This window comes from Telmatherina bonti (assembly GCF_933228915.1).
Source record: "Telmatherina bonti genome assembly, chromosome: 3".
Lineage (NCBI taxonomy): Eukaryota > Metazoa > Chordata > Actinopteri > Atheriniformes > Telmatherinidae > Telmatherina > Telmatherina bonti.
The window spans coordinates 17,120,012-17,145,581 of NC_136621.1; the positions used below are offsets into that span (position 1 = coordinate 17,120,012).

The window sequence follows — 25,570 nt, forward strand, 5'->3', positions numbered from 1 at the left end:
AAGGGAAGCAACATCAGAATTATAAAAATTAACATAACGAGTATCGAAACATGTACCTGACATGATATTTTATAAGTCAAGTTGGGCAAAAAGGCAACCAATTCATATAAGAGATTTAGTACTAAGAGTGCTTTATTATTGTATTCATTTTTAGTTAACCAAATGGGAAATTGAGAATAATGAGAAACTTGCTAATAATGCAGTGCATCTGAACGAAAGGAAACTAGTTGTATGAACCTAGTATTGTTCTAGCCTTTACAGATAATTTCTGACACAACAGCACACTCTGATTATTATTATTATTATTATTATTATTATTATTATTATTATTATTATTATTATTATTATTATTATTATTGAGTACAAAGGATAAATATTGCAAAATTGAATTGACCCTTTAAGGCAGTGTCTATCGGTAGTAGTCAATAAAGTTTATTCAAACAAACACTGTGACGTCACTAAACGCAATGGCAGCCAGCGGCTCAGCGGTAACGGTTCTTACACCAAATGGGCGACGGCAAACAATTAAAGTGTCTCCAAATACATCGTTGTTGCAGGTAAGTTGTGTGTTTGGATCATTTAATGTCGTCTAGCATTAGCCGTTTCTTTAATTTGATGTCTTTGTAAACAGAGTGGTGCCATTTGTCTTCTGAGTTAGCATGCCTGACTAGCACTTGTTAGCCAGTGACAGATCATTTTCTGTCTTCGTGGGTTTTAAACCAAAGTAACTTGATGTTTATGTCTTAGTTTCTTATGTTGAATCCTGATTTTATTTACTGTCCTCAGGTGCTGGAAGATGTCTGCAAAAAACATGGATTTAACCCAGACGAACACGGTTTGAAGTGAGTTATAATTGGGTAGAATAGCTCATCAGGCTACTTTGGTTTTAGCTTCCATTTATTTCTGGACAAAAAGACAAAATAATATGGGAATATTTGTAGTGTGAAGAAGGAAAACAGCTATGTTTACAACTACTTAGATGCTGTATTTAGCAGGAGTCTAAATTGTTGTCGGACTTGATCAGGTCAAGAAAAACAAAATACTTTTGTTTGATCTGTTTGTGCAATCCTAATTTTTCTAGAGTATTTGAGTAATAAATGCTGCTATACATTATTCACAGGTAAAGCACAAGTATAAAATGGGATCAATTATGCACATTTCCAGATATTGCTGTCACCAGATGGTGATGAAACTTTTATCTGTACGACCGACATAGCTGTGGGGATGCGGGGAAACAGCAAAAGTCTACACATTAATGTGATTTTGATTAAAATTTATGATCATTGATTTGAATTAATTGACAAAGGTTTTCTTATATCTAGCTAAGAGTGAGCAGCACTGATAAGAATCACACCAAGTCTTTCATTTTGGTAAATCTTGATGCCATTGTCTGCTTTTTGTTGGCTTGGAGAGCCAGAGCTTTCTGACAGCTTATGTTTAAATCACTTTGACAGTATGCTTGACTCATCATATTAAAATCAAATTAGTATTGTTTTTGATAGCTTTTTAAGCCAGGTTGGGTTTACATAAATGCAGTTATGCTTGATTAAAATTAGTTTAAATAAGATTAAAAAGTGAATTTAATTTAATTTGATTTATTAAGTTTGTATTTGTTTGGGATCATGCACAAAAAACATTAATCTCATAGGAGAAAAGATGCATGATTCCAGATTTAGCTACAGGCTAAGTCTTTACTTGTGCATTGTTTTAATTGAAAGGCTTCAAAATGAACAGCTGCCAAAAGCAAAATGCAGGTAAGTTATTTTAGGCAGATAAATTGGAGTCGTCCTCAGATGCTGATCGATGTGTAATTTAAAAGTACAGGGCTGTATTTTGTATGTGTTTAAGCTGAAATTAATTTGGTCATAAGTACAATATTTCTATGTCAATGAACCTAATGATGGATAGCTGTCTATTTTTTTTTTTTTAGTTTAGAAAGGAATATAAGTTAGATTACTTTTTTTTTTTTTGCTGTTGTTGTTAATCGAGTTGTCAATAAATAATAAATCTGATGCTATCCATATATGTTTTGTTTTGTGATTTAAGCTTATATTTCTTTTCATTTTAATAGCAGAATAGCTGTAAATGGTTCTCAGGAACCTTTTTTGTGTCGTTATCTGACAGGTTTCAGAGGACTGTTCTCGACTTGACGTTGCCATGGAGGTTCGCAAACCTTCCCAACAATGCTAAACTGGAAATGGTGGCAAGTACAAGGAAACAAGGTGTTGCTGACAGCCAGGTTGGTTAAGTTCAAAGTTCAGAGTTCAAATATATACTTTAGAAACAAATGAATACAGACGAGAATATTAAATTGTGATTTTGACAGAGTACTAAAGAGAGAAACAATGAAGACTTTAAGGTGCACTGAAAGGACTTTTGGACGTGTTAACCAAGCTTTACAGTCGATTTCAGCCCATCAAACCATGGATTATGTGAAAAAAATAACACTAAACAATAGTTAGGATTTCCTAGCATATATCAGCATATAAACAGGGCATGAGCTTGTGTAAGAGATTCAGCAATGTAGTGACTAATTGTAAAACCATTCCATTATTGCAAAGCTGTCAAAACCTAGAAAAAAAGGACAAGGGTGCCATATGGCTCACCTTTTTTCATTTGAGTTTAATTTGAATGTAACTGTCTAGTGACCAATAGGACGACACATTGTGCAGTTTTGAAAATATTGTATGAGTTGTTTATAGGTAATGCGCTATTTTGAAAATTAATTTGAAAATTAAGTTTCTAATTCAACAAAAGCTAAAAATATAAAGCTTGTATTCAGTCAGTTACGGTTCTTGCAAAGAAAACAGTAATTACATCTTCAACTCTTCAAAAAAATAAAATAAAATAAAATTACCAAGAAAATTAAAACACTGGATCAGTATTGGGTAAAAAAAAAAAATAGAAAATATGGATCAAAATATTGCAATATTTTGTGTCACAATATGTCACAAAATTGTGTCACAAAGTGAAAAATTCACTTTAGGAATTTTTTTTATGAACATCAGATTTTTACTCATTTCAAAATAGGAAGTGTTTTTATTTATTTTGTAGAGAAACGTAGATTCTCTGTTCTTATTCAGTAAGTTGCTGCCAAACATGTTACATCTTTGAGTGCTTACTATACTGACAGTTTTCCTGCCATTAGATTGTAGTAAAGAAAAATTGCAATATATTGTCTACACGTGTGCAATCTTAGCTACTTTTTGATTTGATTTTGATTCAGTGTACTGCGATTCCAGGTAATTGAAGATTATCAATTTTTTTATTAATTTTTTTCCACATTAAGGGTTATTTTTATTCACTCCGTGGCTCCTTTATACTATTTTATACTCTGTTCATTCTCCATTAATTCAAGTAACCAAACAAATTTATTTGTGTGGAACCATAAATAAATCAAACACATATCAAACATGTTTTTCATCTTGTCTCTAAATGTTTCCTTGGAATCTTTAGGAAAAAAATGTTAACAATAGTCAGGAACAACAAACCCTTCTAACTTGATCTGGGAACAGAGCTGCTGTTACATGTTTTTAGTATTATTATTAGATTTAAATTGGGCTTTAGACAACATATGTCTGGAGAAAGTCTTGTCCATGTCTGTTCTCATGACCATAAAAACCTAAATGGTTCAAACTTTATTAGTAAATCTCACGTTCTGTACCAGCAGCTGGAAGTCTAGCCGCTAGCTTCCTGCTATCTCTGTTTTTTACTGTGTGCTGCACAGACACATTACAGGCACTGTCTGTCTCTGTCCAGGCAGCAGCAGCAGGACTTTTAGCGTCCTTCCACGCGTGACAGCTGTCATTTAATTATTGTAAAAAATAAATTGTGTTCCATAAATATATATATATATATATATATATATATATATATATATATATATATATATTAGTACCACCAGATTGTTGCCAATACACACCCTCTACTCCATATGTATTCTTTCATGTGAGGCTGTATCAGGTTGTTGGGTATTTGTCCAACCCATGTTAATTTATTTTTATGTACTATTTTGTCATTTTCATATTTTGGTGCGCTGAGTCTGTGTGTGTGCATTTTTATAATCAGTTTTGGAAATGCGTGAATTCCCAGTATGTGCTCATTCTCTGAACTGGATCCAAAAAAACACTTTGTTGTAGCTGAGCTGTACTTTCCTATGACATCATAGCATCATAATCTAAGCAGTAAAATCACAGCTGGGTTTGATCTGCCGTTTGGTTCATTTGATGGATGGTTGACTGTTGATTCCTTACAGATTTTATAAACTCACATGTACACTCGCCCTTGAAACACACACACACACACCTCAGCCTGACTGCTATGTGTGAGTGTTTCGTGTTGCACCCTTGACAGCCAAGGCCCCTCTTTTCATCTCCCCCGGTGTGCCGACATGTAGCGGGATCTCTGTGCTGGACAACACCATTGTTGAGTAAACATAAACAAGTCATAGTATGACTCACAGAGCGAGAACAACAGCCTGGTGTTACTCATTTTCAGACTGAGGTAGGCCAACATGTGCAGCTTAATCAAGATTGATTATCAAAGAGTTTATTTGTCTGAAAAGTGGCACAAGACTAAAGAACCAGAACTTTCTTTCTAATGGCCACCTGTGGAGATACTGGTACTTCAAATGTTGACTTTTCTTGTTGGCATTCAAGGAATTGTTGAGAAATTTAGACATGTGCTTGAGGTCAAGGTGTATCCAATGTGATCTTTTACCTTCTGTAGTACTCTGAAGGTAAAACTGGTAATAACAATTAAGAAAAAAGATAAACCAGTGGGATACTTTGGTGTTAACATGTCCTCTTTGATGTTTTATTTGTTTTCTATTTGAACTTTATGGTTTAAATCCATCTGGTTTCCCTTGTTGCATATGTTTCTTTGTCATTGATAGTATACAAACTCACATCCATCAATCAACCTCAACCTCTGATAATACAGACATGCGTACACTGTAGGTTAAACACCCAGAGAACACTTTATTGTAGTGTAAATGTAGACTGAGTGACACTGTTGATTTAGTGAAGGCTAGTTATTGCTAGATCGTGTTTGTTTGTTCTGTTGCAGTCTGTGGTTTCTGATGTAACTAAACTTGTGGGATTTTTGTGGTTCCATCAGGTGCGGATTGCGCTCCAGATGAAGGATGGCTCTCGGCTCCAGGATTCCTTCTCATGTGGACAGAGTTTGTGGGAACTAATCACACATTTTCCTCAGATCAGGTTTGTTCTGAGTTTGTACAGAATTTATATTTGTGCGTGCAATCATTATATTTGATGGTACTGATATAAAATTATTTTATTTTATTAAAAAAAAATTATTTTTTTTAAATGCATAAAGATTTTAATGTAGAGGAAGTGTTTCGATTTAACATTTGGACTGATGAATTGATAAGTAGACCTTAAACTTTCTTTGTCTTAAACTGGAAGCAATTTCTAAATTTTAAACCTCCATGTATGATAATAAAATGAAATGCCAGTGCATGCCTCAAATAAATTGCATCCTAGGTGTAACTAAGCAATCAAGTTGGAGCCACCTATTAAATAATTACTGTCGGGGTAATTATCTTTCAGCTGGCAACAAGTAATTCATTCCCAACTGATGCAGAGAGTAGTTTCTCATTTCTGATACAACCATGTGGAAAGATGCATCTGCGGGCTTGGCGAAGATATTTTGAAGTTTATGGAGGATCATATCATTGCCATGCATCAAGCAGAGAAAACGTCTAAGGAGATGCAGCAGTAATATAAACTAGGAGGAACCATCGTCCAATAGGAAGAAATGTGGTCAGAAAAACATCCTGAATGATGATGAGTTATCACCTGAATGTTTGGTAAATTTACATTAAAGAAAATCAGCAGTAGAACTCTGAGCTATGTTGTCATAGTGAACGTAAAAACATTTCCACATGAAAACTTAAAGGTTTGGGGCTGAGCCACTGTGTAGCTTTAAGAAAACCGCTTAACAGTAAGGTGGACCAGTGAAAAAGGCTTCAATTTGCTATGGAGCAAATTTTACCCTGTTCCAGAGCGATGGGGGGGCATCAGGGTAAAAAGAGAGGCAGATTAAGTGATGCAGCCTTCATGCCTGTCTGTGGAGGCAATCTATGATGTGGGCAGGTCAAAGTTCACCAACATTTTCCAAAGAATGAGTTCAGCTGACTTCCTGAATATTCTGAATGAGCAGGTTATTCCATCTTTCCTCATGGCACGGCCATGTTCAAAGATGACATAACCAGGAGACATGGGGCTCAGATTATGAAGGAGTGGTTCAAGGATCAGATGGATTGCTCATAGTCCAGACCTGGACCCCTTTGAAAAGCTTTGGGAAGTTGTGCAGTGGTCAGACTCTTACATCTTCAATACAACATCTTAGTGGAAAATAAATGCAGCACTGGATGCAAATAAATCTTGTGACATTGTAGAAGCTTATAGAAACAATCCTACAGAGAATGCAGTGGAATCAGGGATTTTTAATTTATTTATTTACTTATTTAGGTGGTGACTTGTTTTGTTGGCCAGGCAGTGTATAATAATATAGGTGTAGTAAATTTATCATTATTTTAATACAACAATTCCATTAAAAATATATTTTTTTAACTTTTGGTAAATATTTAAAGCTGAGGTAGGTAATCTTTCTCAGACCCTTTTTTTTTACTCTGGGTAAAGAGGTTCCTCGTCCTGATAGCAGTCTATATACTTTATCATGAACAATAAGAAATATAGTTAGACCCCTCAGTTTATTGTTATCTGTAAAAACTCTGACCAATCAAAATGTTCGGACTGAAATGGAGTTGTTCATTCTTATAAAAAAAAAACAAAAAAACAACAAAAAAAAACTTGGATCACACAAGGAACAAAACCAGAGGGGGAGGAGCCAAGACAGGGTGCCATTTTCAAATCTTGCTAGCTCCCCAACGTTACCTAACCTGGCTTTAAACTTAAAAATAAAAAAAGATTTAAATAGAGATTTAAGTCAAATCTGTCTGTTTTCAGTTATTTTAATGAAGTTATGTTCTTGCATTATCTTGAGCTCTTAAGTTAATTATGGCCTTTGTCTTTAGCTAACAAAGCACAGGTTCATGTGTTAGTGAACTTTACAATCTCAGGAGGCCAAAGGTTGTCCTCTTCTGGCCATCAGGCATCAGGAGTGCCATACCTGCACACATTGATAGCATCTTAATGATTCTTGCTCTTTATTTAAACTGAGAATCTGAGATGACAGACAGTTATGTCCTGATGTCCTTTACAGTTTCATCTTCCTTAGATAAAAGTATCTGCCAAATGACGGGAACAGAATAGAGTTCACATCTATCTAACCTACCCTCTCACCTGGTGCTGTCGTTGGATTTTATATTATTTCAAATTTTAAAAAAAAAATGCTGAATCCTGTCGTAAATGCATCTTAGGTCGTTTGGTTTCTGTCCATACTGGTGAAGTCAATTGCCAGTAAAAGTAACATAAAAACTGTTAGCTGGAGTAAAATGTAAATGTTTGTCATATGTTCTAGTATTGGAGGTGGTTGATGTAACGCCAGAAGCGATGCAAAATTAATATTCTATATTTTCCAAACACTTAACGTGGTCATTGTCTAAAAGTGAAATCTGGCCAAAACATCCTCTCTTCTGTTGAAGCGTAAGCCACCTAGTCACACACACACACACACACACACACACAAGCAGCTGTTGCTCAGTAGTTCCAGCTGTGCGGTCCCAGGTGCTCTTGCAATCAACCAGCTTTCATTTCGTCTCTGTTTAATGACATCACTGCATGTCCTGATCCTTTTCCAGGGAAGTTATGCTTCCACTAAACTATCGTTAGCTCCACACCGGTGTAAAAAGCTCGGAGAAAGCTGAGAAGCAGAGGGAAAGGCTTTGATTTTCAGAATTGAGAGGAACACCAGTAAAACATTTATGGTTCAATTAGTTTCTGCCCAGCATTGTGCCCACATGGTTTACACATGCAGACAATGTGCCACTGCATTGCATGAGATTTTATTGTTTGAACTTTACAGAGCAGATTCCTCTGAACAAGTGAAAGCCACTTATGTGTGTGTTGTGTGTGTGTTTTGGGAGTTTCTTGGTCACTTTCAAGCAACTAAAATGAATTTGTTTTCCTTCTCGATGCCACCATCTCCCTGCAGTGGCTTGGAGCTGTCTGAATCAGGAGCCACTCCTGTGTGTGTTTACATGCGAGACGAGGTATTCAGTGTTCCTTAAACTTTCCCTTTCTCAAGAGATGAAAGTGAGTTTTATGGCAACACAGCTGTTTGTCCTTGTGTGTGTCTGTGTGTGTATGTGTGTAGGTTTGTGGGGAAGAAGCACTAAAAGAAACCACTCTGAGGTCTCTGGGTCTTACAGGAGGAAATGCTATCGTGAGGTAGGCTGCTTGTCTGTGTTGTTTTTTTTCTTAATGTTTCTGTGTGATATATATTTCTTTTTACATTTTAAATGACTGTTTATTTAATTGACAAAACCAAACGTAAACTGTACTTAGACTCATAATTAATGTAAAGTAATTTTCCAACTTCTGTTTAAGATTTTTACTTAAAAAGGACAAAACACCAGGGGAGGAAGATGAAGCTGCTGCTTTGACAATCATACCTGTTGCCAAGGAAACCATACCTGCCCCACTGCCTCTGCCAGATCATGCTCCATCATTTCCAGAGATGTCAACAACTGTGCCAGTTAAGAGTTCAAGTCCCTATCAGCCAGTAGAAACCCTGTCTGAATCGACTGCTGCCACAGCTACAACCACCATTCCTGCTCGACAGGAAGAAGTTCCAGACCCCCAGGATGCAGTTCGGCCGAAAGTCCCTCCCACAGGAAGTCAAACTCCAGTCATGGATGAACAGGAAGCAGGGCCGTCAAAACTACACAGTCACCCTTCTTCTACTTCCTCAGCTCCGTTCATTCCTTTTTCTGGTGGTGGTCAGCGTCTTGGAGGTGTCGGGGGCGGAATAGGTGGACGATCAGTTTCTTCATCATCATCCGCATCTTTGGCATCTCTTAGTGCCACAGCCGAATCACCCAAAGCCAAGAAAGCCAAATCAAGCCTCAGTTCTAGCACCAAGGTGGGTCACAGCACAAAAACCCAATTAACATCAGCCAATAAAATTTTAGTTTGACATGATGGGTCTCTGCTTTCTGTGGATGACGTGGTCCTGTTGGATTCATCTGGTTGTGATCTCCAGCTCTCGCTTGAGTGATTCGCAGCTGAGTGTGAAGCGGCCGGGATGAGAATAAGCACCTCCAAATCTGAGACTATGGTCCTCAGCCGGAATAGGGTGGATTGCCCTCTTCGGGTCGGGAGTGAGGTCCTGCCTCAAGTGGAGGAGTTGTCTTGTTCATGAGTGAGGGAAGGATGGAGCGGGAGATTGACAAACAGATCAGTGCGGCGTCTGCAGTAATGCGGACTCTGCGCCGGTCTGTCGTGGTGAAGAAGCCAGAAAGCAAAACTCTCGATTTACCAGTCGATCTACGTTCCCACCCTCATCTATGGTCATGAGCTGTGGGTCGTGACCGAAAGAACGAGATCTCGTATACAGGCGGCTGAAATGAGTTTCCTCCGCTGGGTGGCCGGGCTCTCCCTTAGAGATAGGGTGAGGAGCTCGGTCATTCGGGAGGGGCTCAGAGTAGAGCCGCTGCTCCTCCACATCGAGAGGAACCAGTTGAGGTGGCTCGGGCATCTGGTCAGGATGCCTCCTGGACGCCTCCCTGGTGAGGTGTTCCAGGCACGTCCCTCTGGGAGGAGACCCCGGGGAAGACCCAGGACTCGCTGGAGGGATTATATCTCTCGGCTGACCTGGGAACGCCTTGGGATCCCCCCCGCAGAGTTGGCAAATGTGGCTGGGGAGAGGGAAGTCTCAGCTTTCTGCTTAGGCTGCTGCCCCCGCAACCCAACCTCGGATAAGCGGCAGAAGATGGATGGATATGATGGATCCGTTTTTACTTGAGATGAATAAATTTAAAGATAACAGAGTTTTAACAGTTTCAGATTAAGCTGTCATAGAAATGTAGATATATATTTTTTGTTTATGTTGGTTCAGTCATAGCTTTGTTGTGCCTCTGATGTACCTCGCCATTCCTCTGTGTTATGCCAAAGTAGTATTTACCTAATATTAACACACAACACAAGAGCTTTAACACAATTTAAAACCAAGATCTGATTTTCTTACATTTAGTGACTATCTTAGGTTGTATAGTGTTCTGTGGAGTATTCGTTGTGTTAACATAGTCATCATCAAGAAATTCCTTCTTCTGTCCGTACTTAATAGATGCCAATTAGGAAATGTGGCGCTGCTTTTTACTCATCTCTAGAGAGCAGTCAGCTGCCATGTTCCAACACTCGAGAAGCACTTTCTTTATGTTTTATTATTTTTCATTCATTTTTGCTTGAAATGAAAGATTTAACTCTTACCAGATTAGTAATATGTTTAATTTTACTTTTCTGTCAGTGTAAAGCCACTGCCAACTCGCAAGATCAGGATATGGATCATGAAGAGTTTTTGGAGGTAAACTCATCTGTTTGATCATCTTTGTGTGGCCTTCCAACTTCATTCAGTTTTTATTTTAACCTGTTTCTGTCTCTTGTGGTAAATTGATGATTTTACAGCTACTATTACTGAAAGCAGTGCGGATGCACATTAGTTCAATGTCCGTTCTGTCTTTCTGCAGTCAGTTGAGCGGGAGCCGCTTATCTACCACCTGGACTCTCTGCTTCATCACGCTGAGAACCACGAGGATCTACCTGATGAGTTCTTTGAAGTGACAGTGGATGATGTGCGGAAGCGTTTCGCCCAATTGAAAAGTGAGAGGTGGGTAGGAGGAGGTGAACTGAACCACTTAAGCAGTTTGTGTGTGTGATATTTACTCAGAATACCTTGTTTCAGGTGAAACATGTCTGGATCAGACCTGTGGTCCTGCACCGTTTGAAACTGATAATTAGTCTGTGTGGCATGTGGTCCTGCGGTGTTTTGTCGATGTGTAACCCTTAATTGTTGAATACCATTGCAATGATGAGAGGCCATTGACGGGGAGAGCGTCGAGCATCACTGCATCTGTTCCAAGTTTTTTTTTTCTATTTATTATGAGTTTAAAGTTTTTATTTATTTATGAGCCCTTCTTCCAAACAGATGTTAAGTTTATTTTGCTCTCTCTGGATGTGGCTACGGCAGACCACAGCTGTGGAGACTTTGTGTGTGTTTGCAAACATGTTCTCTTTTATAAGACACTACACACACAACAAAGCCTTCCAAGTATGGCATACTGGGAGCAATTAGTGATTCTGTTTTGCGTAGACCTTCCAGTCATCGACCAAGCACCATCAGGTTGAGGCCTCGTTGCGCACAGCCTTTAATCTCAGTCTACATTAACTTAACAGACTATCTCATTGCAACACAGCTTCCATGCCAATGACTGCAATTACCAAAGGTGAAATTAAGGTGACCACAGCAATTTGTCTCCTCCTCTGACATGCACAACGTGCATTCAAGGCCAAACGAGCGAGAGTAGAAGAGAAGACCCTGCTCACCTTTTTACCTGGTGTTTGAACATTGTTTTATTACAGTTTATTTCATCATAACTTGGTTTGTTTTTCTATACATGTCTCCTTTAGGAAGTCATTGGAAGAGGCTCCACTTATAACTAAATCTCTGAGAGAAGCCCAGATGAAGGAGAAGATGGAGAGATATCCCAAAGTACAAGTTCCAAACAAATAATCACATCTTTTCATTAAAATCATTCATTTCTTTCAAATATTTATAACTAAGTTTCACTTTTCTTCCAGGTGGTCCTGAGGATCCAGTTTCCAGACAGGCATGTTCTACAAGGCTTCTTCAGGCCCCTCGAAACAGGTGTGTGTGTGTGTGTGTGTGTGTGTGTGTGTGTGTGTGTGTGTGTGTGCGCGCGTGCGTGCGTGCACAGTGCGTGCGCGCGTGCGTGCACAGTGCGTGCACAGTGCAGAGTGTTCATTTAACCTGGCTAGCCACAGGTATGGCTGCAATGTGAAATCTACTTGTGGCTCCCTCACCACATTCATGGCTGTAGCCACACCAGAGTGATAGAGACAGAAAGAATGAGACTGGTCTGTAATTCCAAGGATTAGATGCACCTCAGCCCCACAGCAGCCAGCAGAAAAACAAACTGGAGGGAAATTCCTCTTGAAACATGAATTACAGTCCACACAGTGACTGACAGAGTTTATTCACATTTTAGATGATTTTTTTTGTGTCTTGTGTCCAGTTGGTGCTGTGAGACACTTTGTGAGGAGTCACTTGGAGGATCCTCAACTAAGTTTCTATCTGTGTAAGTATCATTTAATCTCCTGCTCATCCATTATATCTGTCTGCTATAATTACACTGAACTCACTAAACCCAATTTATTTAAGTGGTTAAATTTAGAAACAAACATAAACAGGTCAGACGTTTTTAGGATAAGCTGTCAGAGCCACGTGTCTTGCAATAGCACTTCTCCAATTCTGTTTGTCTTTTTTTCTTTTGATCTTGATTATTAAATAAGGCAAAACAAGCAAAACAAGAATGATAATCAGATGTGTGGAAATTAGACCAAGTTTATGTAAATTTACAGTTGGAATCACTTGATTCAACCTGATTTTGACATGATTTATTTTAGATTACTCTCAGAAAGTTGGAGATATTTGCACAACATATTCTGTAACCAGATGAGCCCAAAATGAAGGAACTATCACAATTCTACTGAAATGCTCTACAATCGATGCGTACCAGTATCGTGTCAACTTTTTATATATTCATTAAATTTAGTCCGACTAACTTTTTATATCAAGTACATATGTTTTAAATCCATTTGTAAACATATAAAGCTATATGTCATGTTTATGAATATTAGGCATGTTTTATTGAAAGCAGTGGTATGGGCAGTGAAAACAACCCAGTATGGCCGTTTCAGGATTCTGGTTTTCACTACATGGAGCTCAGACAACTGCTCCTGTGATTCATACAAACTCATCTTCTTCATATGCAGTCCAAACAAGTTTTTTTTAACCACAGTGTGAGGGACAGACATCCAAAAAATTTAGACAAAACCTACAAAGAATGGTGGCCTTTGCAGAGGTCAGATGAACAAAACAAAACAGTCATAATTATAACAGAACAAAAACAACAACAGCGACAAAATCGACTTAACACAAAAGAAACCAAACTGACCAACAGGAAATAATGTGGATTTAAGTACTGGCTGATCACACTAGTCAGACACAAGACCGTAAATAACCAATCCAATACATAAAGAAACAAAACCCATCAGTTAATTAATCAATTACTAAAAAGTAATACATAAAAAACAGACTAAGTAAATAAACAACTCCTAAATCTGAAGAAAATATCTAAAATGAGCAAAGGTTAACAGTAAATCTGAACATTTTAACAAAGCTGAACCTACAAAAAGGTACCTAAGTGTGCACGATTACAAATAGAAACAACGTATTCCAACTATACTAAATACACATGTAAACAAAAACTATGTGTTGTGTAAAACCAGAATGAAGTGAAAATATTGGTGCACGGCTTTGCCGACTTTCCAGCTGTGTGGCTGGTTACTTAAAGGAGATTTGTTCTCTTTTTTTCCCCCACAAGCTGACACAATTTCCTGCGGTCTTATTGAAATGTCTGTGACATGCTTTGGTCAAAATAACACAGAGGCCATTCAGCTACTCCTTGTTCTTTCATTACTTCATCCCTCTATTCATGCAGGTCACTTTAGGAGAGTAGTCACCAACAACTCCACCCATATCTTCTCCCGGGTTTGCTTCTTTTAGATGTATTGTGCTTCATAACCCTTAGAGCATATTATTACAACAGAGAGAATATACAGTAAGCAATTCCAATAAGTCAATTTTACTCTCAAATATTTTTATTGATCTCATCTGCAGTTGGACAACAGACAGCTTTTAGGCTACTGAACCCTCTTACAGACTAAATGTTCTTGTGATTCCAGTATTAAACTTGTCCAGGCTGCTGAAACACTGCTAGGCAGATAGTAACACTACTGAGAACTCATGTTGCAGTTCTTACTTCATAGCAGCTTCATAAACTCTCAATCGGCCATTTCTCTGTGTTTTGAGGTTTTGGCCGCTAACATTAAATGATGCTTATTTAGCCCATATTTAATCTGTTTTTGTAGTTGCTGTTAGCAGTGCTGTAGCGATTACTCTTTATTATGACAAATTCAAAATGTCCAATTTCCACTTGATAAAGAATAGAAAAAAGATCCAAATTAGAAATAATATTACTTTGTTGGTGTTTTAAAACATTGATGACGCATTTTGGCTCATTTATTTCTTCAGTTAAGTGAGTTATGTAATGAATGTGTGAATGTGATGTAAATAATAAAGCGGGAAGCAAGAACTAAAGTTTCAACCTCCTGCTTTTGAGAAACAGCAAATGTCGCATAATGTAAAGTTATAGTCAGAAAACGAAGAAGGGTAAGTAACTTTGTCATATTGCACAACTTTACCTGTAAATATTTATAGCTCACTCAAAGGCTCTGAATGTGTTCTGTCAAGCAGGGAAAATAAGCACCATGCCATCTTCAATGTTACATAGGATTCTGTTTACAACACCAGTTTAGTCTGGAAACACAGTTTCCTTCTGATGTTGTACAGCCAGAACTTGTCCCAGCAATCCCCCGACCCAGGACTCTGTGTCCTCTGGCATTAATCTGCTGAGCTTTGTGTCGCAGCAGACATCTTCAGAGATTGTATCCACTCACCCAAGTTACACACTAGCAGAACAGGTGTTGGGAGGAGGGAGAGGAAATGAAAGAGATGCCATTTTGCCTGTTATTAGTCTGTGAACCATCAACATTTTTTGGAAGAAGATATTTAGATGAAGTTGTTTTTAATGGTTGAGAATTCTTACAGTCTTTCCAGGATGTTGGAACAAACAGCAGCTGGACATTTGTGAGAAGCATCTTTGCTTCATATGAAAATAGTGTAAACAATCATTTTGTTTCTGAGTTAACTTTTTTATTTTAATGATTGCAGAATGTTTTTGCAAGAATCACTTTCCCAGGTTGTAATTTCTGCGTTTCTGCTCAACGTTTAGTCATCACCCCTCCAAGAACTGTTCTGGATGACTCTTCAGCCACTCTCTTCCAGGTAGGACTGTTCACACTGACCGTGTGTTTCCTTCATAAAATCCTTGATTAGTCTCAAACAAATGACCTTACAGTCAAAACAACAACTTTATACACACACACACACACACACACACACACACACACACACACACACACACACACACACACACTGACTGCTAAATGGATCGGCTGGTCCGTATCTCCTCTTCAAAGCCATCCCCCCCCCCCCCCCCCCCCCCCCCTTTTTTTTTTTTCTTTCTCGCATTTACTCACACTTGCGCCCCTCCCTTTCCACTGTCCTTGACCCCAGCTGGGCTTGATTTTTCCCAGACTGGCGCATGGGGTTAATACAGGCCTCACTTTGATCTTGACACACAGACACAGACACAGACACAGCAGTGGGCAGCCGTGATGCTTTGAGTTTGGAGCAACGATGAAGCGGTCAAGAATGAACACATTGGTCGCTCCATACTCTGAGCTTTTAGCTGTTTTTCTTGTTTGACACTTTTGCTCAACCTGAAAATGTTAAGCAGCGAAGAGAGGATGAGAAAGTAGTTTCAAGTTTTATCATGTTGTGACAATGATGAAGATTCGGCCCTCAGAGGGACTGGTACAAAAGATACCAATCCTCAAAAGCACGCTTTGAAATGTGTCGGCGTCGGTGTGTGTTCCCCTCTGGTGATGTTCTGATGTAAGCTGCGCGTTTCTTTCTACTTCATCTTTTTTTGGTCACTTTTTGAGATCTCCCTGCCGGATTTCTCCATACTTGTCCCTTTACTGTACCCCATCCCCAAACTTTCCTCTTTTCCTCCTCCCTCCGACTCCAGCACCCAGACGGACGCTCTCTCCGACCCTCTCTTGTGCCTCACCCCCTCCCCTCACCCCCATGTCGCTATCCATTAGCAACTTAAAAGCGTTAAAGTCCACAAAAACAAAATCTTTAATCCCCTTGGTGTCATTTCACGAACACACACACACACACACACACACACACACACACACACACACACACCGTCTGGCTCTGTTTCCCTGTCTGTACATCAATCTTTAACACACACAAGGAATCTTTAATCTTTTTTTTTTTGTCATGTCACATAGACATGCGTACACACACATATGTCTTTTTCCTCACACATGCATACACACACACACACACACAGACGCACACTTTAATCACTTTGTGTCATGTCAGGAAAGGAATGTTTCCCAACCCAGAAGCCCTTTGATACCAGGCATCCCCTCCCTCGCCCGTCTGCCCCTCTGTCTTCCATCAGGATCTGTTCAACTTCTTTCTTTTCTTTCTTTCTCACCATTCCTCACTTGTTTTTTACACACTCCCCCCTTTCTCTCTCTTTCTCACACGCACACACACACACACACACACACACACACACACACACACACACACACATACAGGTCCTGTCCTGTCGGCCTGTCTTATCCAGAGTGCCGCTGCCAGAGGGAGCAGGATGGCAGAAATGCCCACTGTAACACATTGTTTCCTGCTCACAGGGGTGTGATGATAGCAATTAGGCTGGTGTGTCCCAATTTAGCAACCAGTGTCACAAAAGACAGAGAAAGGACAGTGTGTGTAAGACTGGTGTAGTGGAGAGTAGCAGTAGCAGCTTTCTTACAGTGTGATGAGATTAGATGTTCTTGGTTCAGTTATTGTCAGAGAAATAATCCTGATATTATGATTACCATGATTATATTGTGGTAATTATTGTGACAGAATGTAAAATCACTTGAACAGATCTTGTGTTTATAAGTTTTATTCTATCATCTCTCTAGGCAAACGTTAAAGTAGCATGAAGTAAAAGGTAAAAGGCTACAAGATGTCAAACTGGCATCAGGAGGGGTTTTTCTGTTAACTACATGACAAATATGTTTATGAGTATTTATTTTGATCCTGAGTAGAGAACTGGAAAACATCTAGCTGTATTTTAACTTCTAACTGTCCTTTAGCAGAATAGCTGCTGGCTTAAACATTAATAATACTCTGGCAGTGAAAATAAAGAATAAAAAGTAGTACTGAGTCAGGTCCTCGAGACCTACAATCCTGCAGCTTTTTTTTTTGTAATTAAGTGAAGAAAACAAACAGAAGTGATAAAACGCAGATGTTGTGTAACTTACTTTTTGTTTTATGAACAAGTTGGTGATCAGGTTCGGACATCATCCTCAGATAATCATGGTATTTTATACTGTGATTAATTGGGAAAGTATGATGTTGTGACATCCCTAGTGCTGGTTAGGCATGTCGCAATAAGTCATTTAATCGCATGATAAGAAAATAATTTTCATTTGTCTTTATTTCCTCTCGTGCCGCAATTGTTTTAAGACAATATTAACTAAACACGGTAATACAACAAGCTTCCACTGCACTTAGAAACCAATCATCAATAGCAGTTTTCCCAGCTGGGGAAAAAAAAAAAACCTTAACAAACAGGCTATCTCCATCTTCCCGACAGTCCTTGATAACCGGGGTGTTTAACTGATAGACTAAATGCAAAGAGGACAGTGCAACATGATGTGTACTCAGACAGCATGGTTGGTAAAGCCATGCTGCCCTTAAATATCGTTAAAAAAGTGACATTTTGAAACATGTTGCAAACATTTCACAGCCAGTATGAATTACCTGGATGAACATACATGTTACAAACGGCATTTCCACAAACTTTAAGTATGTTGATCTTTGAAAGGGTGTACTTGTATTATTATTGTTGTTTTAGTTAAAAATGGTCTCAAAATAATAACAATAATCACTGAGCGCAAAATTATCGGCTATCGCAATAATTAATTAATCGAATGGCAAAATTTGTTACCGTGACAGGCCTAGTGCTGGTTAGTCTGGACTGAACATAAATCATCACTCTGTAGGATTAACTGTGTTCTGCATCATGGCTTTCACATGCTCTGTATGTTATAAAAAAAACAAGCTGATTTCATAGTAAATGTATGTAGTTTTATTGTAATATTTATTAAGTTAAATGTTTTTAAAAAATGGTTTAAAAAAAAAAAAAAAAGATACATATTTTTTTATATACATAGTTAAACGTTCAGGTGACTGTGTGTAAAAATCTTGAGGTCCTGTGGCTCAGGATGCAAAGCAGCTGTCAGTCAGTCAGATGCCCGGTGGTTCAATCCCCAGGTTCCCTGTTCACATGGGAACATTGAATCGTGCATTGTCTCAAGTGTATGTGTGTGTGTATGTGTGTGTGTGTGTGTTGGCAGAGAAAAAGACTAAAAAAAATCCTGTAAGAAGATGAATGTGGTGCAGAAACAGCCCGTTATAAATGCAGGTCATTTACCATTTCAGTCTTAGTCATCCTGGCAGAATAAAGTCAACATTAATGTCCCAAACTGGTTAGAAAGTTGCCTCGAACAAATTAAGAGGAAAGATTTTGTAAAATATGCTGAAAATGTGCAACTTGTTAGAAAGAGTGATCATAGCTCCTTGCATTTATGAGACTACAGATAAAAGCAAGGTTCAGCTTAAATATACTTTTTTTTATTGTCTGCAACTTGAAAAACTAAACAATTCAATTGTAACCAGCTTTTCCATCACATCAGATAAACCTTTACTGAAAGAATTTAAACCAGTTTTGAGGTCTATGTCCTGCTGCTTAACTGGGATTTCTTCTTGTAGCAAATCCTTTATTTTTTCTGCATCACCTGAACTTTTCCTGGCTTAAAAAAGTCACAATATACATCTGCTAAAAGATATTTAATATCCACTTGAAAGATAGTTGCTCACGGTTTTTTTTTTGGTTTTTTTTTACTGTCCTTCAGCAACTAAAAGCTGCTCAGCACTTTTATAAGCTGTCTGGAAGCATCACTGCACATGATTTTAATGTTTTTATAGATTTTTATCTCATTGGTGTTTTATTTCCATGAAGCTATTTATGAAAAATCTCCTCTAATTAGAGGAAGAAAGTTCTATCGGATCGTTCACCAAGACATCTACCTCCGCCTCTTCGCCCGTGTTTGAACGTTGGCTGAAAAATTCTCCCTGGTAGTTTGTCTTTTATAGACGTTTTCTTTAACAAGTTTGGTTTCTGTCCCATTAGCGTGATAGATGTGTCTCCCGCCTGCCCGCCTGTGTTTCTGCCTCAAAATTGTACGGTTGAAGATATCTGCCTGTGACAGGTCCAACATAACCATTAAGCTCTCGGTAGAGGAATGTGGAGCTTCAGGGGTGAAAGTGTTCTTACTAACCATTTTGATTGGTGCTCATTTTGTGGTCTACTTCAAAGAACCATGGGAACTGATTCATATCCCCGAGCAACGACTCATCCTCAGAAATGAGCTCCATTTAGTTTACATGTGGCAGCAGCACTCTGTTTGCATGTTGCAGGAGGCAGAAGTTATGTTTAGATATTTCCTCACTTACAGTAATTGAAATGTGCGATAAATGTTTTTGAAGCTTCTGTTCACTCCCTGCTTTCCCTCCGTCTGTCTGCAGGCCGACCTCTTTCCTGGTGCCCTGGTGTACTTTGGCTCCGACGTCAGGACAGGTTTTTATCTTCTCTCTTCCCTCTTATGCTAATTTGAATTAGATACTGATGCATTACTGAGGAATGTGATCTAACAAAACAATAGTTTACATTGTGTGTGTGTGTGTGTGTGTGTGTGTTGGTTTGTTTTTCCTCCACAGATTCTTACATAAAGAGAGAACTGCTTGGAAGCTCTGTCACAGCTTTGCAAGCAAATGAGTCCATAGCAAGGTATGTGTTCTTAGTGCATGTGTTTTAATGTGCACCTGGTCGTGTGAGTGTGTATATATGCACTTGTGTCCCGCGGCAACTAGCCTATTTTCCTGTCACAAAGCTGTCATCATTGGAATCCCTTTGAGGTTCTGCCTAAACAGCAGGTGCCCCCATTCGCCCTCATTTCCTCCACAACCACATACCCCCCTTCTCTCTCTCCCTCGCTCTCTCTCTCTCTCTCTCTCTCTCTCTCTCTCTCTCTCTCTCTCTCTGTCGCTCTCACAATTTTCCAGTCCTTCTAAAGATAGCCTAAAAGTGACCCTCACTTGTCCTGTTGCGCCTCTGAAAGCTTATCAATTTGCTTTTGTTTCAGATTTTTATGATATTTAACTTTGGTTGAGCTCATCTACCACAAAAAACAAAAAAAAAATTCAGATTTACAGAAACGCACAAACTCTTCAACCAAAACAAACCTCTAAATCATTTCTCTATGCAACGTGTTAGAGTTAACATGTGTTCTTTCTCATCCTGCCTTCTTGTTTCAGCTGCATGCTCAGGTCTCCAGAACCCTCCTCCAGCTCTGTTGGCATCGAGGAACCGCTGCCTTCCTCAGAGCCCACAGCCGACACCAGCGGGTCAACACAGGAACATCAAGACACACCTGCACACACCCAGGCTGCTAAACCTGCCAGATCTGACCCGGGCAAGGTGCCCAAGTGGCTCAAGCTTCCAGGTGAGGACAGGAAACAGCATAACATGGGTAGTATTGTGGGCTGGGAAGGGAGAAAAACATAAAAAAGCCTCTAGCACTTCATGTTAGGACCTGCGTCCAACTGGACAGTCCACTAGCACCTTCCTATGATATCCTCTACTGTTTGATTTCGTTCTTGTGTTGTTCTCACTCATATGTAAGTCGCTTTGGGTAAAAGCGTCTGCTAAACGACTGTAGAATAGGAAAGAAAACACACGCAGACACATTGTTGACATTGCTTGCCACTCCTGTTGTTGAGTTTAGGTAGTCTTCATCCGTTAATGTAAATGATGAAGAAGAAGCTGAAACTTGTCATCCTGACTTGTCAGCACCACATGGAGCCACCTGAAGGAAATCTAATTTTACTGAATAACGTGGATGAATGTTATTAAATGTAACTTTCATCACAGAGTGTGTGGGATTTAAAAGCAGAGAAAAGTGATTTATTACAGTTCTTGTGTTACATTTCTTCCAGACTGACAAGTTTACGCCATGAAAGGACTGAAGCTGTTTTGTTGAGCTGCTCAGCGTGAAGGCAGAGGTCTTAACTACTTTGCATAACTGCTTCATTGTTATTCTCCTTCTCAGCCACAAATTTAAAATAATTACAGTGCTTTCATGATGTACAGATCATGCCCTCTGCCATTGATCTGCCTACGACTCAAACATGACGATACCTGTCAGTATTTTGCAGCTTCCTGCACAGAAACAGGTCAAATGTTTGTTCTCAGCAGTTCACAGACCAAGAAAATGTATCAAAATTGTCCAGTTTAACCAAAAATCTTTTTAAAAATCACTAAATAGCTGTTTTCTTTAGTACAAAACCTTCGCTTATCTCCTAACTCCACTGGTGATGAAAACTCATCCTGTGGTACTTCTTCAAACTCAGTGTGATTATTTTTCATCTTTAATGTTACAAACAAGCTCAGACAGAAAATACTTTAGCTTAATAAAAATTAAGCTGTTCGTTTAGTTGTTATTGTTGGTTAAGTCTCAAACTTGCCCTGTCCACGTCCACAGTGGCAAGACGGTAAACCCTAGAAGTCTCCAGTCCAAAAAAAACCCACTAGATAAATGCAGGTCACTATAAAGATAGGACCAGATGAAAGTGTGTCCACGTGGCCTTGATGTTTTACTCGCCTTTAAAAAAGACTTCATCGTGATGTTTAGGAGTATATCTTGACGTCCCTTTATTTGTGCTCCAAAACCGATTTTACATGTTCCATCTTCATTTCTGTCTCGGCACAATGGCCTCTTTGACGCAGGCTCTTGAGTCTAAAAAGTTTTGGAGATGTTCCAGAAGCATGTAAACATCTAGAATATTTGTTCTGGATTTTCTGCAGAGATTATAAATCATAGTAAAATCATCAGCAGGTGAGACGGCGTGTAAACATGTCAGTAGATTTGTTGGCCCTCGGCTTCTGAGCATTTTTTCTAAATGTATGTGTGGTGAGAAAAACACAACCTGATTTCTGCATCACATCTTTGCTCGCTTTAAACCGCAGATTCCCAACAGCTTCCTCCAGCGGATCACCTGTCCAGCAGGGCACGTCTCTCTGTGACATGCTTGTATGATCAGCAACAGCATTTAAAGGCTGTTCCAGATTTTACCTTAAAATCCTCGCCGTTCATGGCAGTGCTGTAACAATGACAGAGATGCATCATCAACAGTTGCTGAATCAGCTGACGTTACATCAGTACACTTCATACTCAAAAAGACGATGTGATGTTGTGAGTAAGTAACTGCAGCCGCACTTAGGGGAACAAAATGATTCATGTTCCAGCTGGAAATTAGGAAGCAGGAGGATTTGATAATTGTCACAGACCAGGCTCGCTGTGATGAGCTACAAGCTGAAAACAACAGATTTAAACACTTCAGTCAGTCACTGACAGCTTGGATGCTTTTATGTGTGGTGTTGTTGTTGTTGTTGATAAACAGCAAAAGTGCTTCTAAACAGTTTATTTCCACTGCTGTCACCGCTTGTCACACACCGGACTTCTGTGTGGTACTGGTGAGGTTCCCTATCAGGAGCTCAGATTCTCCATTCAAATAAAGCAAAGAAAGATCATCTGACATATTTTACATGTTTAACAGACAGACGGCTTTAATATCGACTCTGTCAAAATCCTCTTCATCAGGGTTTGATTCACGTTTTACACCTGCTCAAATGACCTGCTCTCTGCACACTACAGATGATCTTTACCCCCTTTCGCTCCCACTATTACTTCCGTTTTTGCTTGTCTGTGTGTAAAGAACAGAAAGTTTTGAGCCACACAATTCCTGTCATGCTCAGCACACATGCTGAGCATGTTAAAAAGACGTGGCTTTTAGAGAACCGAATTCCACATGAGTCAGAAGATGTGGATGCGTGTTATGATGAACCAATTAGTCGAGAACGATCACCCCCTCTGGTCCAGAAGACCACTATAGAAAGTTGAGTGTTCAGGGAGAGATCACACATCACACAGCTCGAGCCCCTGCGGTCCATCCCGGCCCAGTTCCTCTCTGTTGTTGTGTTGTGGTGTTTCTGCTGGTCACCATATTGATGTTTTCGTTCAGGATATTTACTCCTTCCTCTCTCTCTCTCTCTCGTGATCTTGTTTGTGTTTTTGTGTGCATTTTATTTATAACTGATCTCCGTGTGTGTCCATGAACGTCTCTGAAGAGAGTTGCGGCTGTTTTCTCTTTCATGAGGAAAGTTAAAAGGAAAAGACAGCGGGGAGGGGGCTGAATAAGGATTATAGATTCCATGTGTGGCTCAAAGCACAGAAACACACACACACACACACACACACACACAGAGTAGACTTCCTCGCAGTCTGCCCCCCCTCCCTTTCCTGAAAGCGCTGACAGTATCTTTGCTTCTTACACAGGTAAGAAATAAGACTTCTGCTGCCTGCTGATGGGAAGACTAGTGATGCACTTCCAACTTTCACGACACTATAGAGGCTTAACTTTGCGACGGCAGTGGACGTATCCATCATGGAGGAGACGCTTCATTTGACTAGGTTTCAGAAGATTGTGATGTTTCATTCCAGAGAGTGCTGTGAAAGCTGAAGAGATGATGAACTGCAGTAAATAAAGATTGTTGTATTAAAAATCCTGAGTGTTTTTTGTCTTATCAGTTTAAATGTAGCTTTGGTAGAAATATATCATCAATGAAATGTTTTTTCAGTCAGTAGAGTCTTAGATTTAATTGTTCTTTTCTGTTTTCTGTACACTGGAAAGATTGGGAATTCACATTGGCTTTAAATTTGATGTCAAGCCCAACCATGAACTCTAAATACGCCACAGACATGATTAGTGATATAACTGGTTCAGCTGGTTCTTCACTGGTTTACACTTTATTCATTTTTCAAAATTGATGCATATTATATTAATGATGAGAGCTGCTCACTCCCAAACTTTTTTCTTCTCAGTTATTATGGCGTTATAAATCATTCATATCAGTCATTTGTAATTGATTAATTTAAAGTTTATGAACAAAAACTGTTTCTTTCCTGAACTTTCAATCAAAAGCCATATTTTGATTCACTATCTTTGTTTAAAAGGCGTTAACTAATAGAGAATGTAGAATCCGTAACTTGTTATCCAGATTACCGACCCGTCATCCTTTGAAGGAGCAAATGAAACAGAAGTTTGATATTTTGTAGGTTTTGTCCCGTATCCATGGAGATGCTTAACAGTGGCTTTGCTACAAAATAAGCAAAACTACACAAAGTCTTCATCCCTCTCTTCACTAACTTTATATTTCCCTCCTTTATCAATCTGAAAGAACAGCACGTTACACACACACACTAATCCACTCCATTACATGCTTAGAATGGTAAATAAAAACATTTAATTGCCAACATTTATTTTGAGTAACATCTCTTTGCAGAATATGCTTAGAGTCTTTGCTCAGCCTCGTGAAAAACCAAAGAAGTTTTCCTGTTTGCATGAAAGCTGCAAAGTTTTTCCTTTTTTGTTTTTGTCTCACTTCTTGTAGATAGCACAGACAGAGCATGTCCAACAGATGCATGGAAAAGTGAAGTCATGCAGGGCTACATTTTTATATATCTAATTATTAAAAGTAAGTAAATAAGTGTGGAAATGAATAACTACTTTATTCTTTATTTGACAGGTGTGGTCTACATAATGATTTAGTTTGGGTGAAAATTGAAAAGCTTGTGAAGTAGTTGTTAAACCACCTACACAGAAATAAACTTGTATTTCATTATCAGAAAGGTCTTTGCAGCACAATAACCTTAGATCTTTAAAATAAAAATGTAATGATCTCAAATTTTAATACAGGTTTAGATTGCCTTAGAAATGGACTTAAAAATGTAACTAGGTGTCGTCGCACCAGCAGGTGGAGACAGAGACCTGAGAACATGCATGATGGTTTCTACACTTGATTCAGATCAGTGGCATGTCAATTATGGGATCAGTTAAGTTCATTTTTTTTGAGGGGCTACATCAAGACATTAAACTATGATAGATAATATGATGCTTTGCTAATTATATTTGTCTCCCACATGATGTTTCATTTGATAAAAGCTCTGTTCACAACACCTTTGCCTTGATTTTGGATTTGTCTTCATTTATTTAATTGGTTTTGGAGCTGTACTAGAATAAAACAGCCACAAAACAACAATGGAACGAAGAAGCATGCATTTAAACAAGACTTACTTTCCTATAAATTACAGCTGCATTAAATGTCACTCAGCTGGTAATAACAGCATTAAAGGTTTGGTTTTATGTTATTATTTGCATAGATAATATTTTATGCTATTCAAATATTAAAATGGTCACACAATTAGGTCAAATATTGCTTTTGTTATATAAAAAATTTTAAGAAGTATAAATGCATTTTTCCTGAAACAAGCCAACTAACAAGCACCGCAGTGTTAACCTGGATTTTGTGCCGTTTTCTTTAAACCAGTTTGTAAACTGGCTTCACATGAATCAGCAGCTAATCTTTTGCTTCTGTTTTATTTGCTATTTCTGGATTATTTTT

The 25,570-nt window shown here is 38.8% G+C and overlaps 1 protein-coding gene across 1 annotated transcript; it reads left to right on the forward strand.

Annotated features, from left to right (window-relative positions):
- Positions 1-459: 459 nt before the first annotated feature.
- aspscr1 (ASPSCR1 tether for SLC2A4, UBX domain containing) lies at positions 460-23,610 on the forward strand. The gene is made up of 17 exons (XM_079265046.1): positions 460-557; positions 787-842; positions 2,125-2,239; positions 5,119-5,219; positions 8,140-8,197; positions 8,302-8,375; positions 8,535-9,069; positions 10,453-10,509; positions 10,673-10,812; positions 11,613-11,694; positions 11,784-11,850; positions 12,239-12,301; positions 15,080-15,132; positions 19,576-19,627; positions 19,768-19,837; positions 20,365-20,552; positions 23,445-23,610. The coding sequence occupies exons 1-17, from the start codon at positions 468-470 to the stop codon at positions 23,453-23,455; spliced, it is 1,812 nt and encodes a 603-aa protein (XP_079121172.1). The 5' UTR covers positions 460-467; the 3' UTR covers positions 23,456-23,610.
- The last annotated feature ends 1,960 nt before the right edge of the window (positions 23,611-25,570 follow it).